General features: G+C 44.4%; 1 protein-coding gene across 5 annotated transcripts in view; it reads right to left on the reverse strand.

The window, feature by feature from the left end:
• smoc1 (SPARC related modular calcium binding 1) overlaps positions 1-25701 on the reverse strand; it is a 199255-nt gene that overhangs the window by 89618 nt on the left and 83936 nt on the right. For all 5 annotated transcript variants that reach the window (XM_033026838.1, XM_033026837.1, XM_033026840.1 and 2 more), the window contains exons 8-9: positions 5624-5813; positions 4122-4204 (exon numbers count right to left, since the gene is read on the reverse strand). In XM_033026838.1, coding sequence (XP_032882729.1) covers positions 4122-4204; positions 5624-5813 — 273 coding nt within the window. The remainder of the gene's footprint in view (positions 1-4121; positions 4205-5623; positions 5814-25701) is intronic.

A 25701-nucleotide genomic window follows, 5' to 3' on the forward strand; every position in this document is an offset into this window, starting at 1 on the left:
TGTTATTCACGAAGGTCACAACCATGGCATGTTAAAATGGAAGGCAGTATTATGGACATTTTACAGTGAGGACTTAGAAGATGTGCATCATCTTCTTGGGCAGCCTCTCGGGATCAGGGATAACTTGCCTTCACCCGGTTTTGTGAGTCCTGAGGTGTTTGGTGAGGCCAATGTGGGAATTGCCAACAGATAGGGCAAGAGGCGCCTGATAGGGAGGGAATATGTGAAGAGGTGCTCCTCCTTCTATGCAAGGGTTCTGCGTGATCACAAGCCATAGCCTCAATCTTCCGAATACCATCCCAAACGCTCCTTCACCACTGTCAGTGCACGTGGACCAGAGATGGCCAGGGCGCAGCAGGAATGTTGTAATTTTTCCCCCTGCAAAGGATCTTTTTGAGCATATACTTCATTCTTTACCACTGTCCACCTGGTAATCTCTTACTATGACAGAGCTCTGAATGTGCCCTGCATTGATTGTATGGCTTTTAACTCAGTGTCCTGGAAGAAGAAATAAGAGGGTGGCACAGTGGCAGTTGAGTTGCTGCCTTACAGCGCCAGAGACCTGGGTTTGATCCTGACCGTGGGTGGTATCAGTAGAGTTTAATGTTCTCCCCGTGACCTGCATGGGTTTCACCGGGAGCACCGTTTTTCCTCCCACATTCCAAAGACGTGCAGGTTTGTAGGTTAATTTGGCTTTGGTAAAAGTTGTAAATTGTCCCTAGTGTGTAGGACACTGCTAGTGTAAGGGTGATCGCTGATCGGCGTGGACTCGGTGGGCTGAAGGACCTGTTTCCACGCTGTAACTCTAAAGTCTAAAGCCCTGCAAGTATTGCTTTTAACTCTGCCTCCTGCAAGAAGAAATCCAAAGAATTCTACAAAGCAAACGGGTAGAAGCAGCTGATAGGGGCAATAATTCTTTGTCAAATTGGGCACCGGTCATGACTTTGACATCTTGAGAATTGGAAGGGAAAAATGTAAGAGTGTTCCAAATTACTCATCAACAATCCACATTGATTAGAAAGGCACGAAATGCTGGAGTAACTCACGGGACAGGCAACATCTCTGGATAGAATGAATGGGTGATGTTTCGGGTCAAGACCATTCTTCAGACGCTGTGAGGGTTAGCGCACTCAAGGTGACCTTTACCATTATTCTCCGCGTTTGCCCAGTCTTTGTTGTGGTTGTGGAATTCAGTCCAGACCAATTATTGTGTCCCCAGTACTCGTCTTTGGCAGAATAGCAGCGGTATAGTGTTTCTCACTCCGTGGCTGGATGTAGTATGTCTTAAAATCCACGAGCGACCATAAAACAACTATTCATCAAATGCTATTAAACGTGGTGGAGCCTGTCCCATCTAGCACGGGCATTTTGTCAAAGAATTGAATGGATGGTTGCCAAAAACTACACAACATGCCACTAAATCTACCGTCCTAATTCAACCAAATAAATACAGATATTAAATACATCTTCAGATTTTAAAAGAATTTCCTTCAGTGGGGACACTTTGTGCCGTGGGTATTAAATCAACCTAACTAATGATTACACTGCGAGGAATGTTTATGTTTGCTCTAACAATTTATGCCTTCTGTTAATTATTTATGTGTAATTGAATTTTCAAGGAACTGTTGTCAGATTCACACGATTGTCGCCTGATTAGCAATTAAGTCAGCTGTGATTGCATAATCCAGTCTGTGGAATTTATTTGCTCATAGGTTTTGCCCATTATCCACATCTCCCCCACAGCCAGGCCACTTCAGCATAACAGCTGGATTGGCAACCTTCTCGTTCACCAGCAGTGGGGAGGGTTGGGGTGTCAAGTGAGGTTGGGACAGGAACGTAAAGATGGGCCCACAAGGGAGAGACGCTGGGATGCAAAGTTTTGCACTTAAAAGGATTAGTTTGATTAATATGGGTGTCAGGCATTATGGGAAGAAGGCAGGAGAATGGGGTTGAGAGGGAAAGATAGATTAGCCATGATTGAATGGCGGAGGAGACTTGGTGGGCCGAATGGCCTAATTCTGCTCCTATCACATGAACTTATGAACTTACCCAACGTGGATAGACACAAAGTCAGCTGGTCAAGCAGCATCTCGGGATAAAAAGGATTGGTAACGTTTCGGGCCGGGACCCTTCTTCATTCTCCAGAGATGCTATCTGACTCGCTGAGTTACTCCAGCACTGTATGTCTATCTTTGGTATAAATTAGCATCTGCAGTTCTTTATTTGCACTTCATTGGCACCATGCAATGATACAACATAGATCATTCCCCCTTTCCCACCCTCTTCTCCCCTCTCCCATTAGGCAAGTACAAAAGTGTGAAAGCGCATACCTCCAGCTTCAGGGACAGTTTCTTCCCAGCTGTTATCAGACAACTGAACCATCCTCTCACCAACTAGAGAGCGGTCCTGACCCATCTATCCACCTCAATGGAGACCTTTGAACTATCTTTAATTGGACTTGCACGAGAAGTTATACGCTTATCCTGTATCTGTACACTGTGGACGGCTCATATTAAGTCTTTTTGCTGACTGACTAACACGGAACAAAAAGGTTTTGACTGTACCTCGGTACACGTGACAATACTATACCAAACCAAACCAAACCCAACCCAGTTTCTTCCCAGCTGAACCATCCTGTCACCAACTAGAAAGCAGTCCTGGCCGACCAGCTACCTCATCCGAAACTCTCGGACTATCTTTAATCAGACTTTATCTTGCACTAAACGTTATTCCCTTTATCGTGTATCTGTACACAGTCTTCAGCTTAATTGTAATCATGTATAGTCACGACGACTGGATAGCATGCAACAAAAGCTTTTCACTGTACCTCGGTACACGTGACAATAAACTAAACACTGCAGTTCACCCTATCTCCCATCGCCCTGCACGAATCAAACATTGATGGTGCTGCAGCTTCCTCCTCTCAACCGCTGCCATCCACATATTGCCATTTACCCAATTTCTACCCACACCCTAGAACCCACAGATGGGACCCACCATCGCAGAGTAGCAAACAGCACCTATTCAATGCAGAATGTGTCCTGGTCATTTTCAGCCAAGGCTATCGGCTTGGTGATAGGGTAGTTTGCAGCAGGGGCCCCTACAACCACAAGGGTTACTGGAGTCCAACCTGCACGCTCGCGTTTCTAGCTACAGATTGCATCAGGGGTGTAGTAAATCATTCCAGACGTCTAACAGAACACAAGTCTCAGAGGGAAAATATTAGAACAGACAATCAAACTCTCGATCAAAGATTATCAGTTTTATGGCAACTAACAGTACATGTGCCAAACAGAATCCGTGCGGGGAGATGCTGATAAATAATTCCATGTGATTAAGTGGCTAACTGATAAGTGGCAATTTCTGAGAAGATTTTAAGATCTACTTCGCAAATGGGGATAATCATATTTCATGGCTAGATAGAGTATAATGTATTGGAAAATTGACTTTTAACTGAATTAAGATCATTTAACTTCAGATTTTGTCTGGGGCTTTGTGGCTCAGATAAATTTAAAGCTGCTTTGTGTTAAACCTGCATAAAATTTCATAAGGTCCTTCCCCTCACCTCATCCCCCCCCCCCCCCCCCCCCCCCCCCCCCCCCCCACCACCCCCCCACCCCCACCCCCATAATAGGCTTTACTGAATATTTCTCGTCAGGGCAGGAGGTAGATATAAGGCATTGCTGAGCTACTGCGGTTTCTGTATATTCACTGGGACCAGTTGAACTACTTAGATTCCAGTATTGTTGCACACAAACCCTCTAAATCTACCCTACTAACTAAGAAACTCATGAAGCAAAGCTTGGTGCTATTTCAAGGATCATGCCTTTAGATTTGAACAACTCTAAGTTGAGTTCCTGTTTTATGGACATCAATTCTTTATGCTATTAACAAGATTTTTTTAACATTTCAAATGGAGAGGTTTTTTTTCTCTTGAAATCAACCATCAACATTTTGGAGAGTTGCGTCTGCAACCAATTAAATGTCAATTAGCCAAATCGCAAGAGGCACTTGTACAGGGAAATCATGCACAACTGCTCAAGAGTTGCAAGATGTGCAAGTGGTTACTCCACACTGATCGCCCCCTGCTGCATTGGTGAGGTAGTGAAGAGACGACTTGCCTTGTAGTTCCTTGTCCTTGAAAGGGTCATCGCCCTCTATGAGCTTGGACCGGGCGTTGCTGTCACAGTCTGGCGTTTGGTATCTGGAAGAAACAAGAGCAACGCTCAGAATGCACACCAGACCTTTAGGCCTTGACTAAGCTGATTCTAATGTGGTCAAGGTTGCTAAACCAATCCAGCTGTAGAACAAGAAGAATTCCCATCTTAGGCATCTGTAAGTTCAACAACGTTGTGACTGTGCACAACCTAGTACTGAGAGGCACCATTACTGCTCTGGTCCTCTCCATCACTTCCGTGCCCATGTCCTCCCTTCTCTCCCCAGCCCTGGTCCTCCCCTCCCCCACCTTCCGTGGGCTTTTGTTCTCCCTCCCTCCCCAGAACCTTCCCCTCCCCCCCCCAGTCCTCCTATTTCCACCCCTCCCTCTTCCCTTCCATGAGAACAGTAATAATTCCGACAAAGGGTGTTTGGCCTGAAACGGCTGGTTCTCTTTTCACAGATGCTACCTGATCTTCTCAGTGTCCTGCAGTTTTTGGTGTTCACAGATGATTATCTAATCAATTAGAACAGTACATCTCTTCTCTCCAAAGTGACCACCACTCCCAGTAACCCAGGATTATATTTTTTGTAATGGATTAAAAAGAGGGGGTAAGCCTGGCATTCATTTCATCACCAGAGGGGAATGCCAGGCCATCTCAGGGTCAAACACATCACTGTCGGTCTGGAGTCATATCAAGGCCACTCAGTCCTTCAAGCTTGTTCTGTATTCAATGCCAATCTGTCTATGACCCCAACTCCACATTCCCACCTACTGCCAGAAAGGACAGATCATCTCCTGAAGGACATTATGAACCAATGGATATTTACAACAATCCAGTGGTTTTACAGGCATTAGTTCTAATGACTAGTTATGTTTCTAAAATGCAAATTATGTACTGAAGATACGGTTGCACATTATCAACAACTAGGGGAGAGCAGTCCCCCTCTTATCTACCTCACAGGAGACCCTTGGATTATCTTTGATCTGCCTTTACTGGACTTTTCTTGCACTAAACGTTATTCCTTTTATCATTTATCTGTACACTGCTGATGGCTCGATTGTAAACATGTATTGTCTTTTTTGCTGACTAGTTAGAAAGCAACAAAAGTATTTCACTGTACCTCAGTACATGTGACAATAAACTAAACTAAGCTACAAAGATGTTTGGTTTCCATGGCGCATGTGGTTCATGGTGGGTGGGTAATGGTTTTATGATTTCCCCATATCCATTGCATTGATTGGGAATCCACAGTATTTGTTGAGGATGGTTGAGATCTGGATTGCTCACCTCTGTACAGAGAGAACAAACAAACTCTGTACAGACAGCACCCACAGTCAGGATCGAACTCGGATCTCTGGTGTTGTAAGGCAGCAACTCTTCTGCTGCATCACCGTGCCGCCAGTGAGTCCTTCCCTTGATTGCTGGGATCTTCCCCTTCAGCTCCAGATGCAATGTTCACTCACCTGGTAGAGGTTCCAGGAATTGGCCGCCCAATGTCCACCAGCACACACCAGCAGTACCCGGTTGACTGGTGGCACTGCACTGGTTTATAGAGTCCTGCAGCTGCACACTCTGGAATGAAGATGCCATCTCGTGGATACTGCCGAGTTTCCTCCAGAGCCGTTTGCCTCTCTTGATCGCAGGATGGCTTCTCTATTCACAAGAAGACAAGGAAGAAAATTACTCATAAATCTCTATTTTTAATTTCATCAGTTCATATCCCAATTGCCAGGCTTGATCCAAATTTCGTGCTTTGGCCAAATAGCTTTCATGTCAGACTAATTTAATTTTTATCCCTTCCAAAGGGTTACAACATTTTTGCTGGCAAGCTCACGGTGCTTTGGGCCTGAAATAAAAACAGGTCCATTGTTCTCCACATTTATAAAGTGACATAGTTCAAGAAACTTGTTGCAATGTGTATATCAGTCCAGCATCAAAAATGAATGGCAGAAACATGAGATCCTTCATTGCAGCTGCAGTGCAATTTGATCACACTAATGTCGATGAAACATTTTTAATATAAATAATGGAAATAGTTTTGTCTTCCTAGACCGAAATCACATGAGATAAAGCCAACATGATACTAAGTAGATGCGTAGGACGGAACTGCAGATGCTGGTTTACACCAAAGAGAGACGCAACATTCTGGAGTAACTCAGCCGGTCAGACAGCATCTCTGGAGAAAAGGAATAGGTAACGTTTTGGGTGACATTTCTTCTTCGGAAGGGTCTTGACCCGAAATGTCACCTATTCCTTTTTCTCCAGAGATGCTGTCTAACCTGCTGAGTTACTGCGGCATCTTGCGTCAATCATGATACTAATTAGAAACTATTTATCAGGAGCTTCCCTGCATTCCCATAAAGATCCCAACCATAACTTAGGGTGGGACAGAGCATTTTGCAGTGTGCACCCCGACCAGCATTCGACCGGTATATTCTGGCACATGTTTCAAATCATTTAGCCCGTGACATTACCAGGAGTGCAAGATATTGCAATCAATGCATACACTTGGGGCTCCGATAACATGCAAAGAATGTTTCCAGTAATGGGAGAGTCTAGAACCAGAGAGCACAGCCTCAGAATATAAAGAGATGAGGGTGGTGTATCTGTGGAATTCATTGTAACATATGACTGTAGAGGTGAAGAAAATATATATTTTTGAAGCAAAGATTGATTGGGAATTTTTGATTGGGAAGGCCATTAAAGGTTACAGGGAGAAGGCAGGAGAGTGGGGTGGAGAGGGAAAAGTAGGTCATCCATGATTGAATGGAGGTATAGATGGGCTGAATGGCCTAATTCTGCTCCTATGTTTTATGAATAATGCGGCATATGTATTTTCTTTGCCCGGGAGATTAACGACAGAGAAATGGGGAAGGAGGGTGAATTAGACAAGATAAACTCATCATCAAAACAGGTGCAAAACAAAAAGAGAAATAATGGTAAGAAATGAAAAAAGTGGACAAAGATAAAGGGACAGAAGATAAATAATTCTACAAAAGCAATTCACAATTTATGAACGAGACTCCACAAAAGGCTGTTCTGGGCAAAACATGTTGAATAGCAGCCCTCAAAAATATTTATGCTGTTAAAAAGCAACTTATGCTGTTAATTATGAGAATTAGCCTCCTGTGGTGGGCTTAATGAGCAAGTAATGGTCAAATGCAGCAATTTCATAAATGTTCACCATTAAAAGTTAAAAGTGGAGCAGTACAGATCAACGAGTAACATAACAACTTCCAATCAAACAATCCCTCTTCTTTCCACAATGAGTTTCCACATGCTGTGATTAAACCTCTGCTGTTTACAACTAACCCACAAAAATAAAATCCACATAAATCACCTCTTTTGCAAATAAAGTGCCCTTTATAAAGAATTTGGCGCGCTTCCAGAGGAAGTGTTGTAAACAGGGAGGGGATCTATTTACGTACCAATTTCTGATTAATTATGCATTTTTAATTTGACAAGCAGAAGGAAAACAAGTCGAGGGACTCATTCAAGTTGTGTTAACAGAACAAAAGGATTAGTTCAGAAATCCAGACTCCTTTTGTGCTAAAATATGGGATGGTTTCTGATAGTTGATAGTTAAATTGATAGTTAAATCAACAAGGGCTCACTGAGAGGTGAACTTCAGCCAAGCAGCACTGTCTGCCTCCAATGGACTTCCTCTACCCAGCTTTATCTCAGTCACCAGCTATCACGTCCCCTTTCTATGTAAAATCACAGCAATACCCCACATAGGAGGTGAACGGTGGCTAATCTGAAGATAGACACAAAGTGCTGGGGTAACTCAGCGGTGACGTTTTGCGTCGGAACCCTTCTTCTGACTGATTGTAGGGGAGGGGAACTGGAAGCAAGAAAAGCTTTTTCCCCATTTAGTTTTTTCCCTGCAGTTTGTGTGATTTGGCAACGGAACTATTCTGGGGCATGGCCTTGATAGGGGTGAGGAAAGCCTTCCCTGGGTGGTCCTTCCATCAGCCTTAGAGATCTGTCATCACCATGAACTTCCTTGGAGGGAAAGGATGGGTGACTATACGGGTTGGGATGCCTTCTTCAGACTGAAAGTCGGGCGTGGGGGTAGGGGGAAGGGGGGGGTAGGGGGTGGGATTGGAGGTAGGAAAAGGCCAGAACAAATCAGGGCCGGCAATAGATGACCAAGGAAGTGTGGAGCCCATAACGGGCCATTGTTGCCTGGGGAAGAGGTGATAATGAAGGGATACAAGGATGTGAACAGTGGAACTAGTAGGCCAACTGGGGAAATGGAGAATAGAGGGAATGTAGAGGTTACATAAAATTAGAGAAACCAGTGTTCACACCACTGGGTTGTAAACTTCCCAAGTAAAATATGAGGTGTTGTTCCTATAATTTGCACGTGGCCTTACTCTGACAGTGGAGGAGGCCCAGGACTGAAAGGTCAATAGGGGAATGGAAAGGGGAGTTGAAATGTTTGGCAACTGGGTCATGTAGGCAGACTGAGCGTAAGCTCAGTGAAACAGAACTAATCTGATGTTGATGTTGTTGCTTGAAGATAATTGTTCATCAGAACACTTGGACAACGGCCCTGATTTTACAGGATAAGGGGGAGAGATCTTCCACATCCAGCCACTAACAGGACACATATTCTTTGTTGGTTACGTTGAACTGTCCTTGTTCCAGACATACACTGGCACCATCCCGCAAATCCATCTCACTACGTCGGGGCTGCCACTCGGGGCTGCCTCCTGCACCTATGCAGAATTCACGGACTTCATTAACCTCACTACTAATTTCCACCCTGCACTCATATTCACCTGGACTCTCCATGGTATCTCTGACACCTCTCCCCCTTTCTTGATCCCGAAACGTCTCCGATCCATGTCCTCCAGGGATGCTGCCTGTACCGCTGAGTTACTCCAGCACTTTGTGTCTTTCCTTGGTAAACCAGCACCTGCAGTTCCTTGTTTCTACAGAAACCTATTGGTTGGAGACTTGCTGCAGTGGCACTTGGAAGGGTGAGTCAGGAAGAAGGGTAGCTATGCTATGCTATGAATGTTGCTATGGCTAAGACAGTAACACGATCCCTTGTGGAGCCCTTTGATAAACAGAGGATAGCCTTGTTCTTATTCAAGTCTTTTTTGAGCACTTGAAATTAGATTGCCGAGCACCTGTTAGTGTGTTACCCAATCTGAATTCAATGACAATGAAACATTATTTAAAATCAGGGATTTTCAATTTGCAAAGACCGCAGTTTTCACACTGGATCCTCCAGGTGACTCATGTGCTAATGCATAGAGAACCACAGAAAAGCAGTGGCAAAGTGGCACAGCGGTAGATTGCTGCCTTAGAGCGAAGAGACCCAGATCCGATCCTGACCATTGGTGCTGCCTGCACGGAGTTTGCACGTTCTCCTTGTTTCCACCGAGTGCTCCGGTTTCCTCCCATATTGCAAAGTTGTGCGGGTTTGTAGGTTAATTGGCTTCTGTAAATTGTCCCTAGTGTGTAGTAGTCTATGGGTGATCGCTGATCGGCACAAACTCGGTGGGCCGAAGGCAACTGTTGCCACATTGTATCTCCAAACTAAAACTCCACAGTGGCTAAAAAAAGTGACAATACATGTTTGGACACTGCAATAGTAATGTTGAAAGGCAATTGTAGGGCACACATTTTCCATGGTTTCATGGAAAATATAGCATTTATATTTAGGACTAAAGACAACCAACAGTGAATACATTCACCCCTGTTCCAGCTGCTACGGTCAGGCAAATGCCTCCGTTGCCATGCTGTGAGAACGGAGAGGTTGAGAAGAAGCTTCTCCCCAGAGGCCATTCGGACTGTAAACTCCTATCTAACCAGGGACGAACTTTACTGTACCACTCTACTGCTTTTTTTTTTTAATTGCTGTTTTTTTCCCTTTTTCCTTCCGCCCACAATATTTAATATGAAAAAGAATATGTGATTCTGTTCCATTCTGTTTGTAGTTTGTTTGGTATTTGTTTGTTTGTCTTTTTGCACAAAGTCCGCGAGCATTGCCACTTTTCATTTCACTGCACATCTCGTGTGTGTATGTGACGAATAAACTTGACTTGACTTGACTTGAGTACTTTAATTTTCATTATGAAGAGAGCACTCAGACTGCCTATCACTCACTGTGTGTAAAGACTTAGTAGGGGGAACATTATGCAGTTACCTTCCCCTCCCAATGTCCCTTTGCATGCATCAGACTTTGCTTGAGAACATGTGAATACATATTCTAAGAAACATTTAGATGGGTACATGGATAGGGCAGCTTTAGAGGGATAGGGGCGGCACTAGTGTAGATGGGGCATGTTGGTGAGCATGGGTATGGGCCGAATGGCCTGTTTCCTCTCTGTATGACAATGTGAATACATCTTACAGTGTGTGCCGGTGAGCCTTGGAGGGCATTCATCGTCAACATACGGTCATGGACAACTTCTGCTGGAAGACCAGTAGGTTTCAGACAGTACAAAGGGTCTTTTTCACTGAGTCGATGGTCTTCCTGCCGTATGGATGGATGCACCCGTGCACAAGGAATGCAGAGAATACATTGGGAAATAGAGCACCTCCACACCACACGGTTACTGCAGCTGTGACAGCGATGATCTCGTGCTCTTTGAAGCTTCAAGGGCAGTTCATGGTGGTGATAGATTTCTAAGGCTGATGGAAGGACCACACAGGGAAGGCTTCCCTCACCACTATCAAGGCTACGCCTCCGAACGGTTCCATTGCCAAATCACGTCAACAAACTGTGTAAGAAAAAACCTAAAAGGAATAAAGCTTTTCTTGCTTCCAGTTCACCTACCCTGCAATCAATCTGAAGAAGGGTCCCGAGCCAAAACACCACCTGTTCATTTTCTCCAGAGATGCTGCCTGACCCGCTGAGTTACTCCAGCACTTTGTGTCCATTGTTGGTATAAACCAGCATCTGCAGTTCTTTTATATTACAAGGAAACACCTAATATTTCCCAGACCCTCCTTTCTCCTCCACAACCCAAGCATATCCTGGAATATCATCAGCGGTTGTCTGTGTGGAGTTTGCACGTTCTCCTTGCAATTCCATGGTTTTCCACCAAATGCTCTGATTTCCTCCCACATCCAAAAAAAACATAGATGAATAGACTGGTGTCAATTATAGGCCAGTGGTGGATCCATGGGGAGTTGATGAGCGTTTAGGGAGAATTTAAAAAAAATGGTCACATAGAAGATGTAACAGCACTAAAACACAACGGGATTGGCTGCACAGCTTGTCAAACCTACATTGCAGCCGAACTATAGTTTAGTTTAGAGATACAGCATGGAAACTAGCCCTTCGGCCCATTGAGTCCACGCACACCAGAAATCACCCATGCATTAGTTCTAACCTACACACAAAGGACAATTTACAGAAGTCAATTAACTTACAAACCTGCACATCTTTGGAATATGGGACAAACCAGGAGCACAGAGAGTTAACCCACGCAGTCATAGGGAGAACGTACAAACTCCGTACAGACAGCACTGGTAGTCAGGATTGAACCGTGGTCTCTAGCCACGTGAGGTGTCAACTCTGTAAGGCAGCCACTGCGCTGCCCTGTATCTCAAATCCATTTACCAGTTTTCGATTTATCAACCCTTATCCTACAGAATTTGTATCCGCATTGAAGGCTGGAGAGGTATCAGTGCGAGAGAAGGCGAAAGAGTCAAGCAAAGGAGAATTGGAAGAAAAACAGTGGCTCAATAATACAAAAGGAAGAGCGGTAACAAATTGATTTTTTTTGATACATTAAGAAGGGTATTGATCTCCCAAAGATTGCATTGCTAAAGGTTACACACTCAGTAAAGTTAGACTGAACAAAACAGCGTTGTCAAATGATACCACATGAGTTATTCCGCTCTGTGTTTAGTTTAGATTTCAGCATACAGTGCAAAAATAGGCCGTTCGCCACACCGAGTCCATGCCGACCAGCGATTCCCCTACACTAGCACTATCCTACACACTAGGGACAATTTACCATTTTTACTGAAGCCATATTAACCTACAAACCTGTACGGCTTTGCAGTGGGAGGAAACCGGAGCACCCAGGGAAAACCCATGCAGTCATGGGGCGAACAGACACACTCCGTATAGACAGCATCAAACCCGGGTCTCTGGTGCTGCAAGGCACCAATTCTACCACTGCGCCACTGTTCTTCTCTATTGTATTGTACAATAAAGCTATCTAGTTCAACAGGCACGCTGGCATCTTTACATCAAACCTAGAGTAATGAATAGGGGGGATAGAGGTAATTTAGCAAGAATCTGTCAAACCCTCCCTCCAAATATTATATTTTCTGTTTCCAAATGATTTTTTTCAGAAAACATTGTAAATAACCTATCAAAACCCCAATTTGCTATATTTCCGCTGTTGAAGTTCAATTGGTCATTTGAAATTAGTGGCCTATTTCTGTGCAAAAACAACCTTTCCCAAGCATTTGTCCATCCGAAAGAAAAACTGCAGTCTGTAGCAGATCACAAGCAATAAACTTCTCTGATGTTGGCAATAAACATTAGCCGATTTATTTTTATGGATGGCAACTATTTAATACTACAATTCCACATGCATTACATGCGTCTCAGTCAAGAATACCCTGCAGTCCAATTTATCAAGCAAGACAAGTACAGTTCAAATTCGGTCACAGAAGTTAACAACTTACATTTTACACAATGTTTTTAATATAGACCAGAAATCCCAGTGTGCTTCCCAAATGCATTATCAGAAAAAGAAATCAGCACCAAGCCAAAAAAACAGTGCTACTAAGACAGATGACTAAAGTATTGTTAAGGAGGCAGCATTTCGGCTGGAATGTTTTTTTTTTTAACTGCAGATGCTGGAAATGTAGAATAAAAACAGGAAAAGCTGGAAGCATTCAGCAGGTCAGGCTGAAACCATGGAACGAGAAATTTGAAGGAACAAAACGCTTCTGGTTGGTTACGCCAAAGATGAAAGTATAAATTATGGATAATGGCATTTCCACGAGTAAAAGGGAAGCAGAGATACTTAAAGAACCTGAGTGAAGAGCATTGATAGTTCCAAGGAGATGGAAGGGGAGATGATGATATGGTTAGAGCTAGGAAGAATGTAAAGGGCTTCAAACAAATTATGAAGACTAAATGGATGACATTCAGGGAGCAGTGGGCAATGTTAGCAGGAAGACCCATTGAGAAGATCTTAACTGGATTGTGTAGTAACAAGGAACTACACATGCTGGCTTACACATAAAGACACAAAGTGCTGGAGTAACTCAATGGATCAGCCAGCAGCTCTGGAATACATGGATAGGTGACATTTCCGGTCGGGACCCTTCTTCAGCAACTGGATTGTGACCAGGAGGGCATCAGACATGCAGGAGGAATAGATTAAGGGTTCAGAACCTGGAGGGTAGGCACAGGGTCAGAGGGAGACCCAAATCACACGGCAGTCCCTGGAGGCTGTGGACCTGGTAGCTCAGCCCAGAGTAAAATAGGATATGGAGGCTAGATCAATGTGAGGTGGTGGTGGGTGGCATTAGCAGCAAGTTGTGAAATTTGTAACATGGGACTCTTCTTCAGACTGTATCTGCAATATCTTGTGTCACCATTTTTGAACTCAACCATTACTAGTTTTATTTCTAGAATTAACAATGAGTTCAGTGCATTCCTTTCAAATGTCCTCATAGCATTCACTCTTGGAGATCTACTTCCAAATGGGATAAAGCGCAGGAGAATAGAGACCTCTCCAGCATGATCAAAATTCATGCTCAGTCCTAATTTGTTTTCAATGTATTGGAATGAGTTTATTGTCACATGTGCCAAGATGCAGCGATAGACTTTATTTGCATGCTATCCAAGCAAATTATATCATGCACAAGTACATTCAGACCATATACGTACAACAGGTAGAGCAAAGGGAAAAATACCAGAGTGCAGAATATAGTGGTGCAGAGAAAGTGCAAGATTCTTAATGGGGTAGATTAGGAGATCAGGACTATATCCGAGTTTACAGGACATTCAGTAGTCTGTGAATCTCATAGGCTGTAGTATCTTTCATCCAATGGAAGAAGGAAAGACCAGTTTGAAAATGGTTCCTGATTTTTGTTGGATGCTTTCCCAAGATAATGTGAAGTGTAGATGAAGTTAATGCGTGTTGTTGCCTCTCGAAAATAGAACGGGTGGCGATTTTTTAATCCTCAGTGAATTTTAGACCTGGAACAAGATTAAGTTTTCCATCCTCAGTCCCAAATGGCACTTTAGCTTCACAAACCTTCCAAAGGAAATGGATTCTTTAATGCCTTGGGAATTTCAATTGTTAGCAGGCTGCAAAGCATGGCATCAGATACTTAAACCATCGATGATTGAGCAATGGTTGGCAGAGTTGTTAACATGTTGTTGGTTGGAGGGTGTGGAGAGATGGACATATTTTCTGAAGGAGGTTAAAAAAAGGGATTGGCGATGCATGGAATTATCTAGGCAACTCCGGGCCAAGACAAGATAAGACTATGAAATCTTGCTCTCCACCTCCACCTCCTCACTTCCCAGCTCCCATTCTCTCTTCACCCTCACTTTACCCTCCATCTCCTCCACACCACCTTGCCCCTCCCTCGAACATTTTATTACCATCTCTCTCCCTCTTATCCTTCTCCCCTTCACATCCTCGTCCTTCTCTCTACCTCTCACCACATTCATTCTCTCCTGCTGCCTCCATTATCCTTTTGTTCCCTCTCTCCCAGCCTCTTTCCCACTCTCTTTTCTCTTCCTCCTCCCTTCTCTACACTTTTTTTCCCTTTTATTTTGCTTTCTCTCCCCCCACTATGTCTATTTCTCTCTGTCTCTCCCTCCCTCTCGGTCTCTCCCCATCTCTTTCTATTCCTCTCTCTGTTTCCCTCCCTCTCTGCCTCCCTCCCTCCCTCTCCGATGCAACCCGACTCTTGCTAAACTCCTCAATTAGGCACTCTCTAATCACTTCACATTTGTATGCCTAAGGTTTTAGCAAAAATACTGTTCACAATGTGACTCGCGTCATAAGTTTGTAAAGTTTGGAAGACAAACAGGCATAGCTTGATTGCTACGACATAAGGCCTTGCTTCATAGATTTGGCTCTATCTTTGGTATAAACCAGTATCTGCATTTCTTTTTCATCACACATAGCCGTATGACTAGGATTGCTGAGCAAGTAACACGAGCAAGGCTATTGTTTTACTTATAATACAGGAAAGCAGACTCATTGACACCCATACGTAGGAGTGAACTGCAGGAATCAGCGGCTGGGAGCTGTGAGCTCTGAGCTCCCTCACTGAGTAACTGATGTAGGCTGGCGGCCAGGATTCCCACTCCCGTTTGCTCTCTCCTCACCGCCCTGTGTCTTTGATCTTCCCCATGCACTGCTTTTGTTCCTCGGACTTAAGAAAAATGTGGGTTAGGAACAGTTCGCAGATGGCAACTGCAGGGAGCAGTCTGCAATGACAGCATCTGAGAGCTCTCTGTGGGGTGGGAAATTGCAACCTTCACGTGGTCCACCCTGTTTTGACGAATGCAATCAACCTGGCGTGCACAAACAGAAGATCAAACCGAGCAAGTTGTCTTACAAATTTAGGCTGTGCACGCCATACACAAGACGAAGAGCTCTCTGTATACAGCAGCCACATTGCATACAGCAGGTTCCCAAAAACAGCCAGATAGACCAGCTAATCTATTGCTAGTGATGGAGAACCCAAAGTGCTGGAGGTACTCAGCAGGTCAGGCGGCATCTGGGGAGGGAATAGACAGGCGACGTTTCAGCTCGGGACACTTCGGACGAGACAAATCTTGGCACTAATTTTAGTGATGTGTTCAAGTTTCTGGATGAGGTTTGAACCTATAACCTTAGTTAGTTATCCTTCTCTCCAGAGTTGCTGCCTGTCCCGCTGAGTTACAGAATATTCCAATTGCAAATCAGCGATAAAGATAAGCTTTGGTGCAGGATTAAGATGAGACCCTCGTTTGTATTGACAAGTAGCCCTGCTTGAATTCAGTTAATGCACCCTGTGTAGTCCCAGCTAATGTGAAGGAAGGAACTGCAGATACTGGTTTAAACCGAAAATAGACACAAATGCTGGAATAACTCAGCAGGCCAGGCAGCATCTCTGGAGAGAAGGAATGCGAAACGTTTCGGGTCGAGACCCTTCTTCAGACTGAGAGTCAGGGGAAAGGGAAATGAGAGATATAGACATTGATGTAGAGAGATATAGAACAAAGGAATAAAAGATTCCTGTGTTTAAAAAAGAACTGCAGATGCTGGAAAATCGAGGGTACACAAAAATGCTGGAGAAACTCAGCGGGTGCAGCAGCATCTATGGAGCGAAGGAAATAGGCAACGTTTTGGGCCGAAACCCTTCTTCAGACTGAGTGCCTTCTCTCCAGAGATGCTACCTGTCCCGCTGAGTAATTTTGTGTATATCTCGATAATGTGACTTGGTTACTTTGGAATCTGGCTAGAAACACTAATCTTTCTCCTCTCTAGTCAGCTGTCCAACTGTGGGCTGTTTGTTTTGAATTAACTTGCAGCAGAAACCTGCCCTGCAGTTGTCCAAATTCCTTTCGGTGCTGTAAACATTGAGATTGGGACAACCTCAATCATTTTTATAGCAGTTCACAGGCTAGTTATCTACCCAGCATTTATGCACCAATTAGTTTTCCTTTAAGATCCTAGCTGTTTAAAGGGCCCCATAAAATGACCTCCAGTTGGATTGTAATTGCCAAGTTTGCCAACAGTTTGTGAGAGTTGTTTTATAACCAACAGTTATAAATAAATAACAGTTAAATAAAGCAATTATCTTCACCATACACCAATTTAAGTCAATGCATCAGTTTACAAAGGAAACGGCTAATGTAATGTTCCTATTGTTCTGATTGAATTCAATATTCAGAACCCAAACAACAAGTATAACAATCTCTGAAGTTTAGTTTAGTTTAGAAATACAGCATGTAAACAGGCCCTTCAGCCCACCAAGTCCATGCCGACCATCGATCACTCGTTCACATCAGTTCGATGTTATCCCACTTTCGCATCCACTCCAGACACAGCAGGCACAATTTACAGACGTCAATTAACCTCCAGACCTGCATGTCAAAACAAAGCGCTGAGGAACTCAGCGGGCCAGGCAGCATCTGTGGAAGAAATGGACAAGCGATGTTTCGGGTCAGGATCGCTCCTCAGGCTGAAAAAGGGTTCCGTTCATTCCCTCCAGATATGCTGCCTGACCCGTTAAGTTACTCCAGCACTTTGTGTTTAACAAGGTATCTTCTTCTGAGAAGATACCTGCATTTGAGGTATCTTCTCTTGTTCTCTGGTGCTGGAAATAACTCGTTACCTTTCTACAGTTAGAGAAGCTTCCTGATCAGTCTCAAAATGCCAACTCAACCTTTGAAGAGAAAGAGAAAAATGGAAACCAGGGAAAAGGAATTCACTGATGGACACAAAATGCTGTCATTTTGTAGTAACTCAGCAGGACAGGCAGCATCTCTGGAGAGCCTTCTGAAGAAAGGTTTCGACCCGAAACGTCACTCATTAAGTAGGAAGAAGGCTCTCAACCCGAAACATCACGCATTCCTTCTCTCCAGAGATGTTGCCTGTCCCGCTGAGTTGCTCCAGCATTTTGTGTCTATCTTAGATTTAAACCAGCATTGCAGTTCCTTCCTACATAAAAGGAATTTACTTTTGTAATCTCTCGAAACCAGCAAACCCCTGCCTTCAGCCATGGATTATTCACTTCAAAATCTGGCTCTTTAAAATCAGCACCATGGTTTTTTTGTTGTGATTTTCGGCCTAGTTGTATCCTAACCTAAAAAACGCCCACTAAACACAGTATTTCTGGAGGTCTCGGATAGGTGACAATTTGGGTCGGGACCCGTCTTCAGACTGTGAAGTGCAGGAATGTAGCAGGAATCACAGAAGGGGAATGGTGAGAGAGGGCCAAAGGACTCCTGCAGAGAGAAGGGAGAGAGAAGGAGAACTTTCCTGGCCTATCCATGCCGGGTGACAATTACATAATCGCTCAGGTTTTCCATCCTGGAGCCAGTAATTGCTTACACAAATACAATAAAAGATCCCCATCACACTTCTGTCACACAGTAATATTCACACATCATTGGACAGATTGACGCAATGCTTGTTTAAGTCCCACAAAGCACAGATCGACACAAAACGCTGGAATAACTCAGCGGGACAGGCAGCATCACTGGATAGAAGGAATGGGTGATGTTTCGGGTCGAGACTCTTCTTCAGACTGAGTCAGGGGAGAGGGAGATACAGAGATCAGGAAGGGCAAGGTGTGCAAATGAGACAAAGGGGATGGAAATCAAGGAAAATTTAATTGATCATTGTTCGCTCGGAGAAGGTAACAACAAAGTAAACAGACATTAGAAAGTAAACGAGGACAGTCAGACTAGTCGGAGAAGTGGGAAGGGGAGGGATAGAGGAAGAGGGAAGGCAAGGTTTACTTGAAGATAGAGAAGTCAATATTCATGCCGCTGGAGTGTAAGCTACCCAAGCGAAATTCCTCCAATTTGCGCTGGGCCTCACTCTCACAATGGAGGAGGCCCAGGACAGAAAGGTCGGTGTGGGAATGGGCATGGGAGTTAAAGTGTTTAGCTCCCAGGAGATCAGGTAGGTTTAGGCAGACTTGGCGGAGGTGTTCAGCAAAACAATTGCTGAGCCTACGCTTGGTCAGCGCAGTTCCTTCCTCCCTCCCTCCCTCCCCCCACACTCTAACTGCATTGACTGAACGGAGCATGTTAGGTGAGAATTACAACACTTGTAAAATTAGCCAGAGGTTAGGTGTGGCTCACTTGGTAGCACTATCACCTCAATAAGACTATCATGGATTCCTGAGCCAACCCAGAGATTTGAGCACAAGGATGCAGTCCGTTTGCCTACTCCTAGTCAGAGGTGCAGTCACCTTATGAGATGATAAACTGAGGAAAACACAAAGTGCTGGATGATCTCAGCAGATCAGGCAGCATCTGTGGAAGGAAATGAGTAGGTGACATTTCGAGCCAGGACCCTTCTTCAGACTCAGAATCCGACCATAATTGTCACCTGCAATTTACTTCCATAGATGCTGTCTGACCTCCAGCATTTTGTATTTGCTCAAGATTCCAACGTCTGCAGTATCTGGTGTCTCCGAGTTAAACTGAGGGCCTGACTGCTCATTCAGGTGTAATAGATCCCATAGCACCATTCTGAAAGGCATGTGACCCTTGACAATAATCATTCCTCAGCCAGCATCTCCAAATCAGAATATCCAGTCATTCTGACATTCAAATGGTGGGAGCTGGCTGTGCACATCAATGGTACTCAAGCATGTTGGGCTTTCCAGAGGTCAGGAATTCATCAGCATGAATAGAAAAAAATTTTTTTTATAATTACTGTATTTTTCACTTGATTGGCTTGTAAACCCATCAATGGTGGTATTCGTCCGGAACGTTTACAACCCAGTGGAATGAATATTGATTTCACTAACTTGAAACATAGAAACATAGAAAATAGGTGCAGGAGTAGGCCATTCGGCCCTTCGAGCCTGCACCGCCATTCAATATGATCATGGCTGATCATCCAACTCAGTATCCTGTAACCTGCCTTCTCTCCATACCCCCTGATCCCTTTAGCCACGAGGGCCACATCTAACTCCCTCTTAAATATAGCCAATGAACTGGCCTCAACTACCTTCTGTGGCAGAGAATTCCAGAGATTCACCACTCTCTGTGTGAAAAATGTTTTCCTCATCTCGAAGTAACCCTTGCATTCCCTCTCTCTCTCTCTCCATCCCTCCCCCACCCTAGTCGTTCTACTAGTTTCCCTGTCGTCCTTCACTGTTTGTATCCACACGTTATGGTGGGAGACAGTGAGAACGGGAGGGAAGCATGGAATGCCAACATCCCCGGGTGTTGTACCTCTTGTGAACAGATTCACCCACTTAGAAGCTGTCGGGACAGAAGAGGTGTTTACACTGGGCGGCGGACTGGCTTGTGATGCGAATAGGGCTGTTGAGCCAAAACCAAAAAGGCCTAAGGCAGGCAACGCCATTGTAGTGGGAGACTCCATTGTGAGAGGTACGGACAGGGGTTTCTGCGGCAACAGACGGGCTGCGAGGATGGTGTGCTGCCTTCCTGGTGCCAGGATCCAGGATGTCACGGACAGAGTGCAGAAAATCCTCAAGGGCGAAGGTGAACTTCCGGAAGTGGTAGTGCATGTCGGCACAAACGATGTCGGAAAGAAGGGGATGAATATTCTGCAGCGTGACTTTAGAGAGCTCGGAAAAATGCTGAAAAGCAGGACCTCCAGGGTTGTTATCTCCGGTTTGCTTCCAGTTCCTCGTGCTGGCGAGAGCAGGAACAGGGAGATACGGGAACTGAACGTGTGGCTGAGGAACTGGTGCACGGGGCAGGGATTTAGATTCTTAGATCACTGGGATCTGTTTTGGGGTAAGGGGGAACTGTACAAAAGGGACGGATTGCATCTTAACAGGTGTGGGACCAGCATTCTGGCAGGCAGGTTTGCCACTGCTACACGGGTGGTTTTAAACTGAATAAGGGGGGTGGGGTGTCGAATGGGATAGTGGAGGATGGAGTTAAAGGGAAAGGGTTTCTTAAATGTGTGAGCGTAGAGACAGAGGGGTGTAAAATGAGGGTAGAAGCAATAGGTAGCAAGGTGAAAAGTAAAAGTGGCAGGCAGACAAAACCAGGGCAAAAATCAAAAAGGGCCACTTTTCAACATAATTGTATAAGGGGTAGGAGTGTTGTAAAAACAAGCCTGAAGGCTTTGTGTCTCAATGCAAGGAGCATTCGTAATAAGGTGGATGAGTTGAATGTGCAGATAGCTATTAATGACTATGATATAGTTGGGATCACGGAGACATGGCTCCAGGGTGACCAAGGCTGGGAGCTGAGCATCCAGGGATATTCAATATTCAGGAGGGATAGAGAGAAAGGAAAAGGAGGTGGGGTAGCGTTGCTGATTAGAGAGGAGATTAACGCAATGGAAAAGAAGGACATTAGTTTGGAGGATGTGGAATCGGTATGGGTAGAGCTGCGAAACACTAAGGGGCAGAAAACGCTGGTGGGTGTTGTGTACAGGCCACCTAACAGTAGTAGTGAAGTTGGAGATGGTATCAAACAGGAAATTAGAAATGCGTGCGACAAAGGCAAAACCGTTATAATGGGTGACTTCAATCTACATATAGATTGGGTGAATCAAATTGGCAGGGGTGCTGAGGAAGAGGATTTCTTGGAATGTATGCGGGATAGTTATCTAAATCAACATGTAGAGGAACCAACGAGAGAGCAGGCTATTTTAGACTGGGTATTGAGTAATGAGGAAGGGTTAGTTAGCAGTCTTGTTGTACGTGCCCCCTTGGGCAAGAGTGACCATAATATGGTTGAGTTCTTCATTAGGATGGAGAGTGACATTGTTAATTCAGAAACAATGGTTCTGAACTTAAAGAAAGGTAACTTTGAGGGTATGAGACGTGAATTGGCCAAGATTGACTGGCAATTAATTCTAAAAGGGTTGACGGTGGATATGCAATGGAAGACATTTAAAGACTGCATGGATGAACTACAAAAATTGTTCATCCCAGTTTGGCAAAAGAATAAATCAGGGAAGGTAGTACATCCGTGGATAACAAGGGAAATCAGGGATAGTATCAAAGCGAAGGATGATGCGTACAAATTAGCCAGAAAAAGCAGCATACCGGAGGACTGGGAGAAATTCAGAGACCAGCAGAGGAGGACAAAGGGCTTAATTAGGAAAGGAAAAATAGATTATGAAAGAAAACTGGCAGGGAACATAAAAACTGACTGCAAAAGTTTTTATAGATATGTGAAAAGAAAGAGATTAGTTAAAACAAATGTAGGTCCCTTGCAGTCAGAAACAGGTGAGTTGATCATGGGGAACAAGGATATGGCGGACCAATTGAATAACTACTTTGGTTCCGTCTTCACTAAGGAAGACATAAATAATCTGCCGGAAATAGCAGGGGTCAAAGGAGTTGGAGGAATTGAGTGAAATCCAGGTTAGCCGGGAAGTGGTGTTGGGTAAATTGAATGGATTAAAGGCCGATAAATCCCCAGGGCCAGATAGGCTGCATCCCAGAGTACTTAAGGAAGTAGCTCCAGAAATAGTGGATGCATTAGTAATAATCTTTCAAAACTCTTTAGATTCTGGAGTAGTTCCTGAGGATTGGCGGGTAGCAAACGTAACCCCACTTTTTAAGAAGGGAGGGAGAGAGAAAACGGGGAATTACAGACCAGTTAGTCTTACATCGGTAGTGGGGAAACTACTAGAGTCAGTTATTAAAGATGGGATAGCAGCACATTTGGAAAGTGGTGAAATCATTGGACAAAGTCAGCATGGATTTACAAAAGGTAAATCATGTCTGACGAATCTTATAGAATTTTTCGAGGATGTAACTAGTAGCGTGGATAGGGGAGAACCAGTGGATGTGGTGTATCTGGACTTCCAGAAGGCTTTCGACAAGGTCCCACATAAGAGATTAGTATACAAACTTAAAGCACATGGCATTGGGGGTTCAGTATTGATGTGGATAGAGAACTGGCTGGCAAACAGGAAGCAAAGAGTAGGAGTAAATGGGTCCTTTTCACAATGGCGGGCAGTGACTAGTGGGGTACCGCAAGGCTCAGTGCTGGGACCCCAGCTATTTACAATATATATTAATGATCTGGATGAGGGAATTGAAGGCAATATCTCCAAGTTTGCGGATGACACTAAGCTGGGGGGCAGTGTTAGCTGTGAGGAGGATGCTAGGAGACTGCAAGGTGACTTGGATAGGCTGGGTGAGTGGGCAAATGTTTGGCAGATGCAGTATAATGTGGATAAATGTGAGGTTATCCATTTTGGTGGCAAAAACAGGAAAGCAGACTATTATCTAAATGGTGGCCGACTAGGAAAAGGGGAGATGCAGCGAGACCTGGGTGTCATGGTACACCAGTCATTGAAAGTAGGCATGCAGGTGCAGCAGGCAGTGAAGAAAGCGAATGGTATGTTAGCTTTCATAGCAAAAGGATTTGAGTATAGGAGCAGGGAGGTTCTACTGCAGTTGTACAGGGTCTTGGTGAGACCACACCTGGAGTATTGCGTACAGTTTTGGTCTCCAAATCTGAGGAAGGACATTATTGCCATAGCGGGAGTGCAGAGAAGGTTCACCAGACTGATTCCTGGGATGTCAGGACTGTCTTATGAAGAAAGACTGGATAGACTTGGTTTATACTCTCTAGAATTTAGGAGATTGAGAGGGGATCTTATAGAAACTTATAAAATTCTTAAGGGGTTGGACAGGCTAGATGCAGGAAGATTGCTCCCGATGTTGGGGAAGTCCAGGACAAGGGGTCACAGCTTAAGGATAAGGGGGAAATCCTTTAAAACCGAGATGAGAATAACTTTTTTCACACAGAGAGTGGTGAATCTCTGGAACTCTCTGCCACAGAGGGTAGTCGAGGCCAGTTCATTGGCTATATTTAAGAGGGAGTTAGATGTGGCCCTTGTGGCTAAGGGGATCAGAGGGTATGGAGAGAAGGCAGGTACGGGATACTGAGTTGGATGATCAGCCATGATCATATTGAATGGCGGTGCAGGCTCGAAGGGCCGAATGGCCTACTCCTGCACCTAATTTCTATGTTTCTATGTTTCTATGTTATCATCTTCTCCACAGCCAACAATGGACAATTGTGGGCTCCACCTTTCCTCGATCATCATTGCTGGCTTTCATTTGTCCTTTTCATACTTTTCATTCACTTGGTCTTTGTACCTTTTCTAGCCACCCTCTCCCCTGATTCAGTCTGAAGAAGAGAATTGTCACCTATTCCTTTTCTCCAGAGATGCTGCCTGACCCATTGAGTTACTCCAGCATTTTGTGTCTATCTTAGGAGTGTTTCAAGTGTTTTGTGTGGCTCTGGATTATGAACACATTAAAATAATATCCAAACTCTTTAAAAGATCTGCTTAACCTTGAAGAAGAGAAAGTGTGTTGAGGGTTTATGATTTCTAAGTGGTGATGCTCATCAGGAAAGTGCTATGTGGAAGCGTAGGACCACACTGATAGTGAGCAGAGGTCTGGATATTATAGGTGCAGAACAGTATCTGGTGTGAAGACCAAAGCCTCAGGAATTTGACATATCTCGCATGTCCATAGGTTTAAAGGATGATGAGGTGACTGTTCTAGATAATGCAACGCCTGAAAAGACCAACAGGAAGAGTGCCACTGCTCGGAGGTCTCAAGAAAGGAACTGTGAAAAGGGATAGGTGTAACAAGCCATCGATTGGACAATGGAGAAATAAGGAACTGCAGATGCCAGTTAATACACAAATGGACACAAAGTGCTGGAGTAATTCAGCAGGTCAGGCAGCATCTCTGGAGAACATGGATAAGTGATATTTCAGGTAGTGAGCCTTCTTCAGACTGAAGATGTGTTTCAACCCGAAATGAACTCTACGGAGAACATCTCTGGAAACACGGATAGGTGGCTTCTCAGGTTGAAATCCTTTTTCAGTCTGAAGAAGGGTCTCGACCCAAAACTTCACCTGTAAATATTCTCCAGAGAGTGCTGCCTGACCCACTGAGTTACCCCAGCACTTTGTGTCCTTTTGTGATAGTATTATGGAGCTTTGGTTAGCCAACAATGGTGGTTAAATCTCATGAAAGTAACGGGAAAGTGAGACGAGAGCTAGAGGAGAGGCATAAGACCAAGATGGGACATGCGGGCCAAAAACAAATGCCAACAATGGGTGTTGGAGACTCAGGAGTGCAAGTCTGGGAAATGTTCTCTGGAGACCTCTAGGTTTCACATAATGGCTGGGGGGAAACATATATTGGCATTGTGAACCCCAACTGGATCCACACCACTGGAGGGAGAAGAATAAACATGGAAACATAGAAAATAGGTGCAGGGGCAGGTCATTCGGCCCTTCGAGCCAGCACCTCCATTCAATATGATCATAGCTGATCATTCAGAATCAGTACCCTGTTCCTGCTTTCTCCCCCTATCCCTTGATTCCGTTACCTCTAAGAGCTATACCTAACTCTCTCTTGAATACATCTAGTGAATTGGCCTCCACTGCCTTCTGTGGCAGAGATTCACAACTCTCTGGCTGAAAAGGTTTTTCCTCATCTCAGTCCAAAAAGTGTTGTGTTTACAGCTTGAGCAAAAGACAAGCAGCTACAACCAGGCTACGCAACAGAATACATTCAGAGCAACTTTCTCGATTTCCAGCAAACTCAATGCATTCTCGGACATGGTACAAAAGAAAAGATACTCATATTTTAAAACACTGGAAAGTTTTGTTTGGAAAGCAGCTTGCTCTCTCTCGGGAGTAATGTAATTCAGTACTGCTCAGACCTGCAGCCCTGAGTTTGTGGTATTTTGGCCGCACTTGTTGTAAACCCGCACACTACCAGATTCCAGCCCTGTAAACACATATTGGCAATTAGCTGAGCCAATGAGGGTTAGGTCTGTTGCTGATTTTGGAACAAAGGTATTTGGAATAATTTTTAATGATGT

This window comes from Amblyraja radiata, chromosome 9, assembly GCF_010909765.2.
Source record: "Amblyraja radiata isolate CabotCenter1 chromosome 9, sAmbRad1.1.pri, whole genome shotgun sequence".
NCBI classification, from domain to species: domain Eukaryota; kingdom Metazoa; phylum Chordata; class Chondrichthyes; order Rajiformes; family Rajidae; genus Amblyraja; species Amblyraja radiata.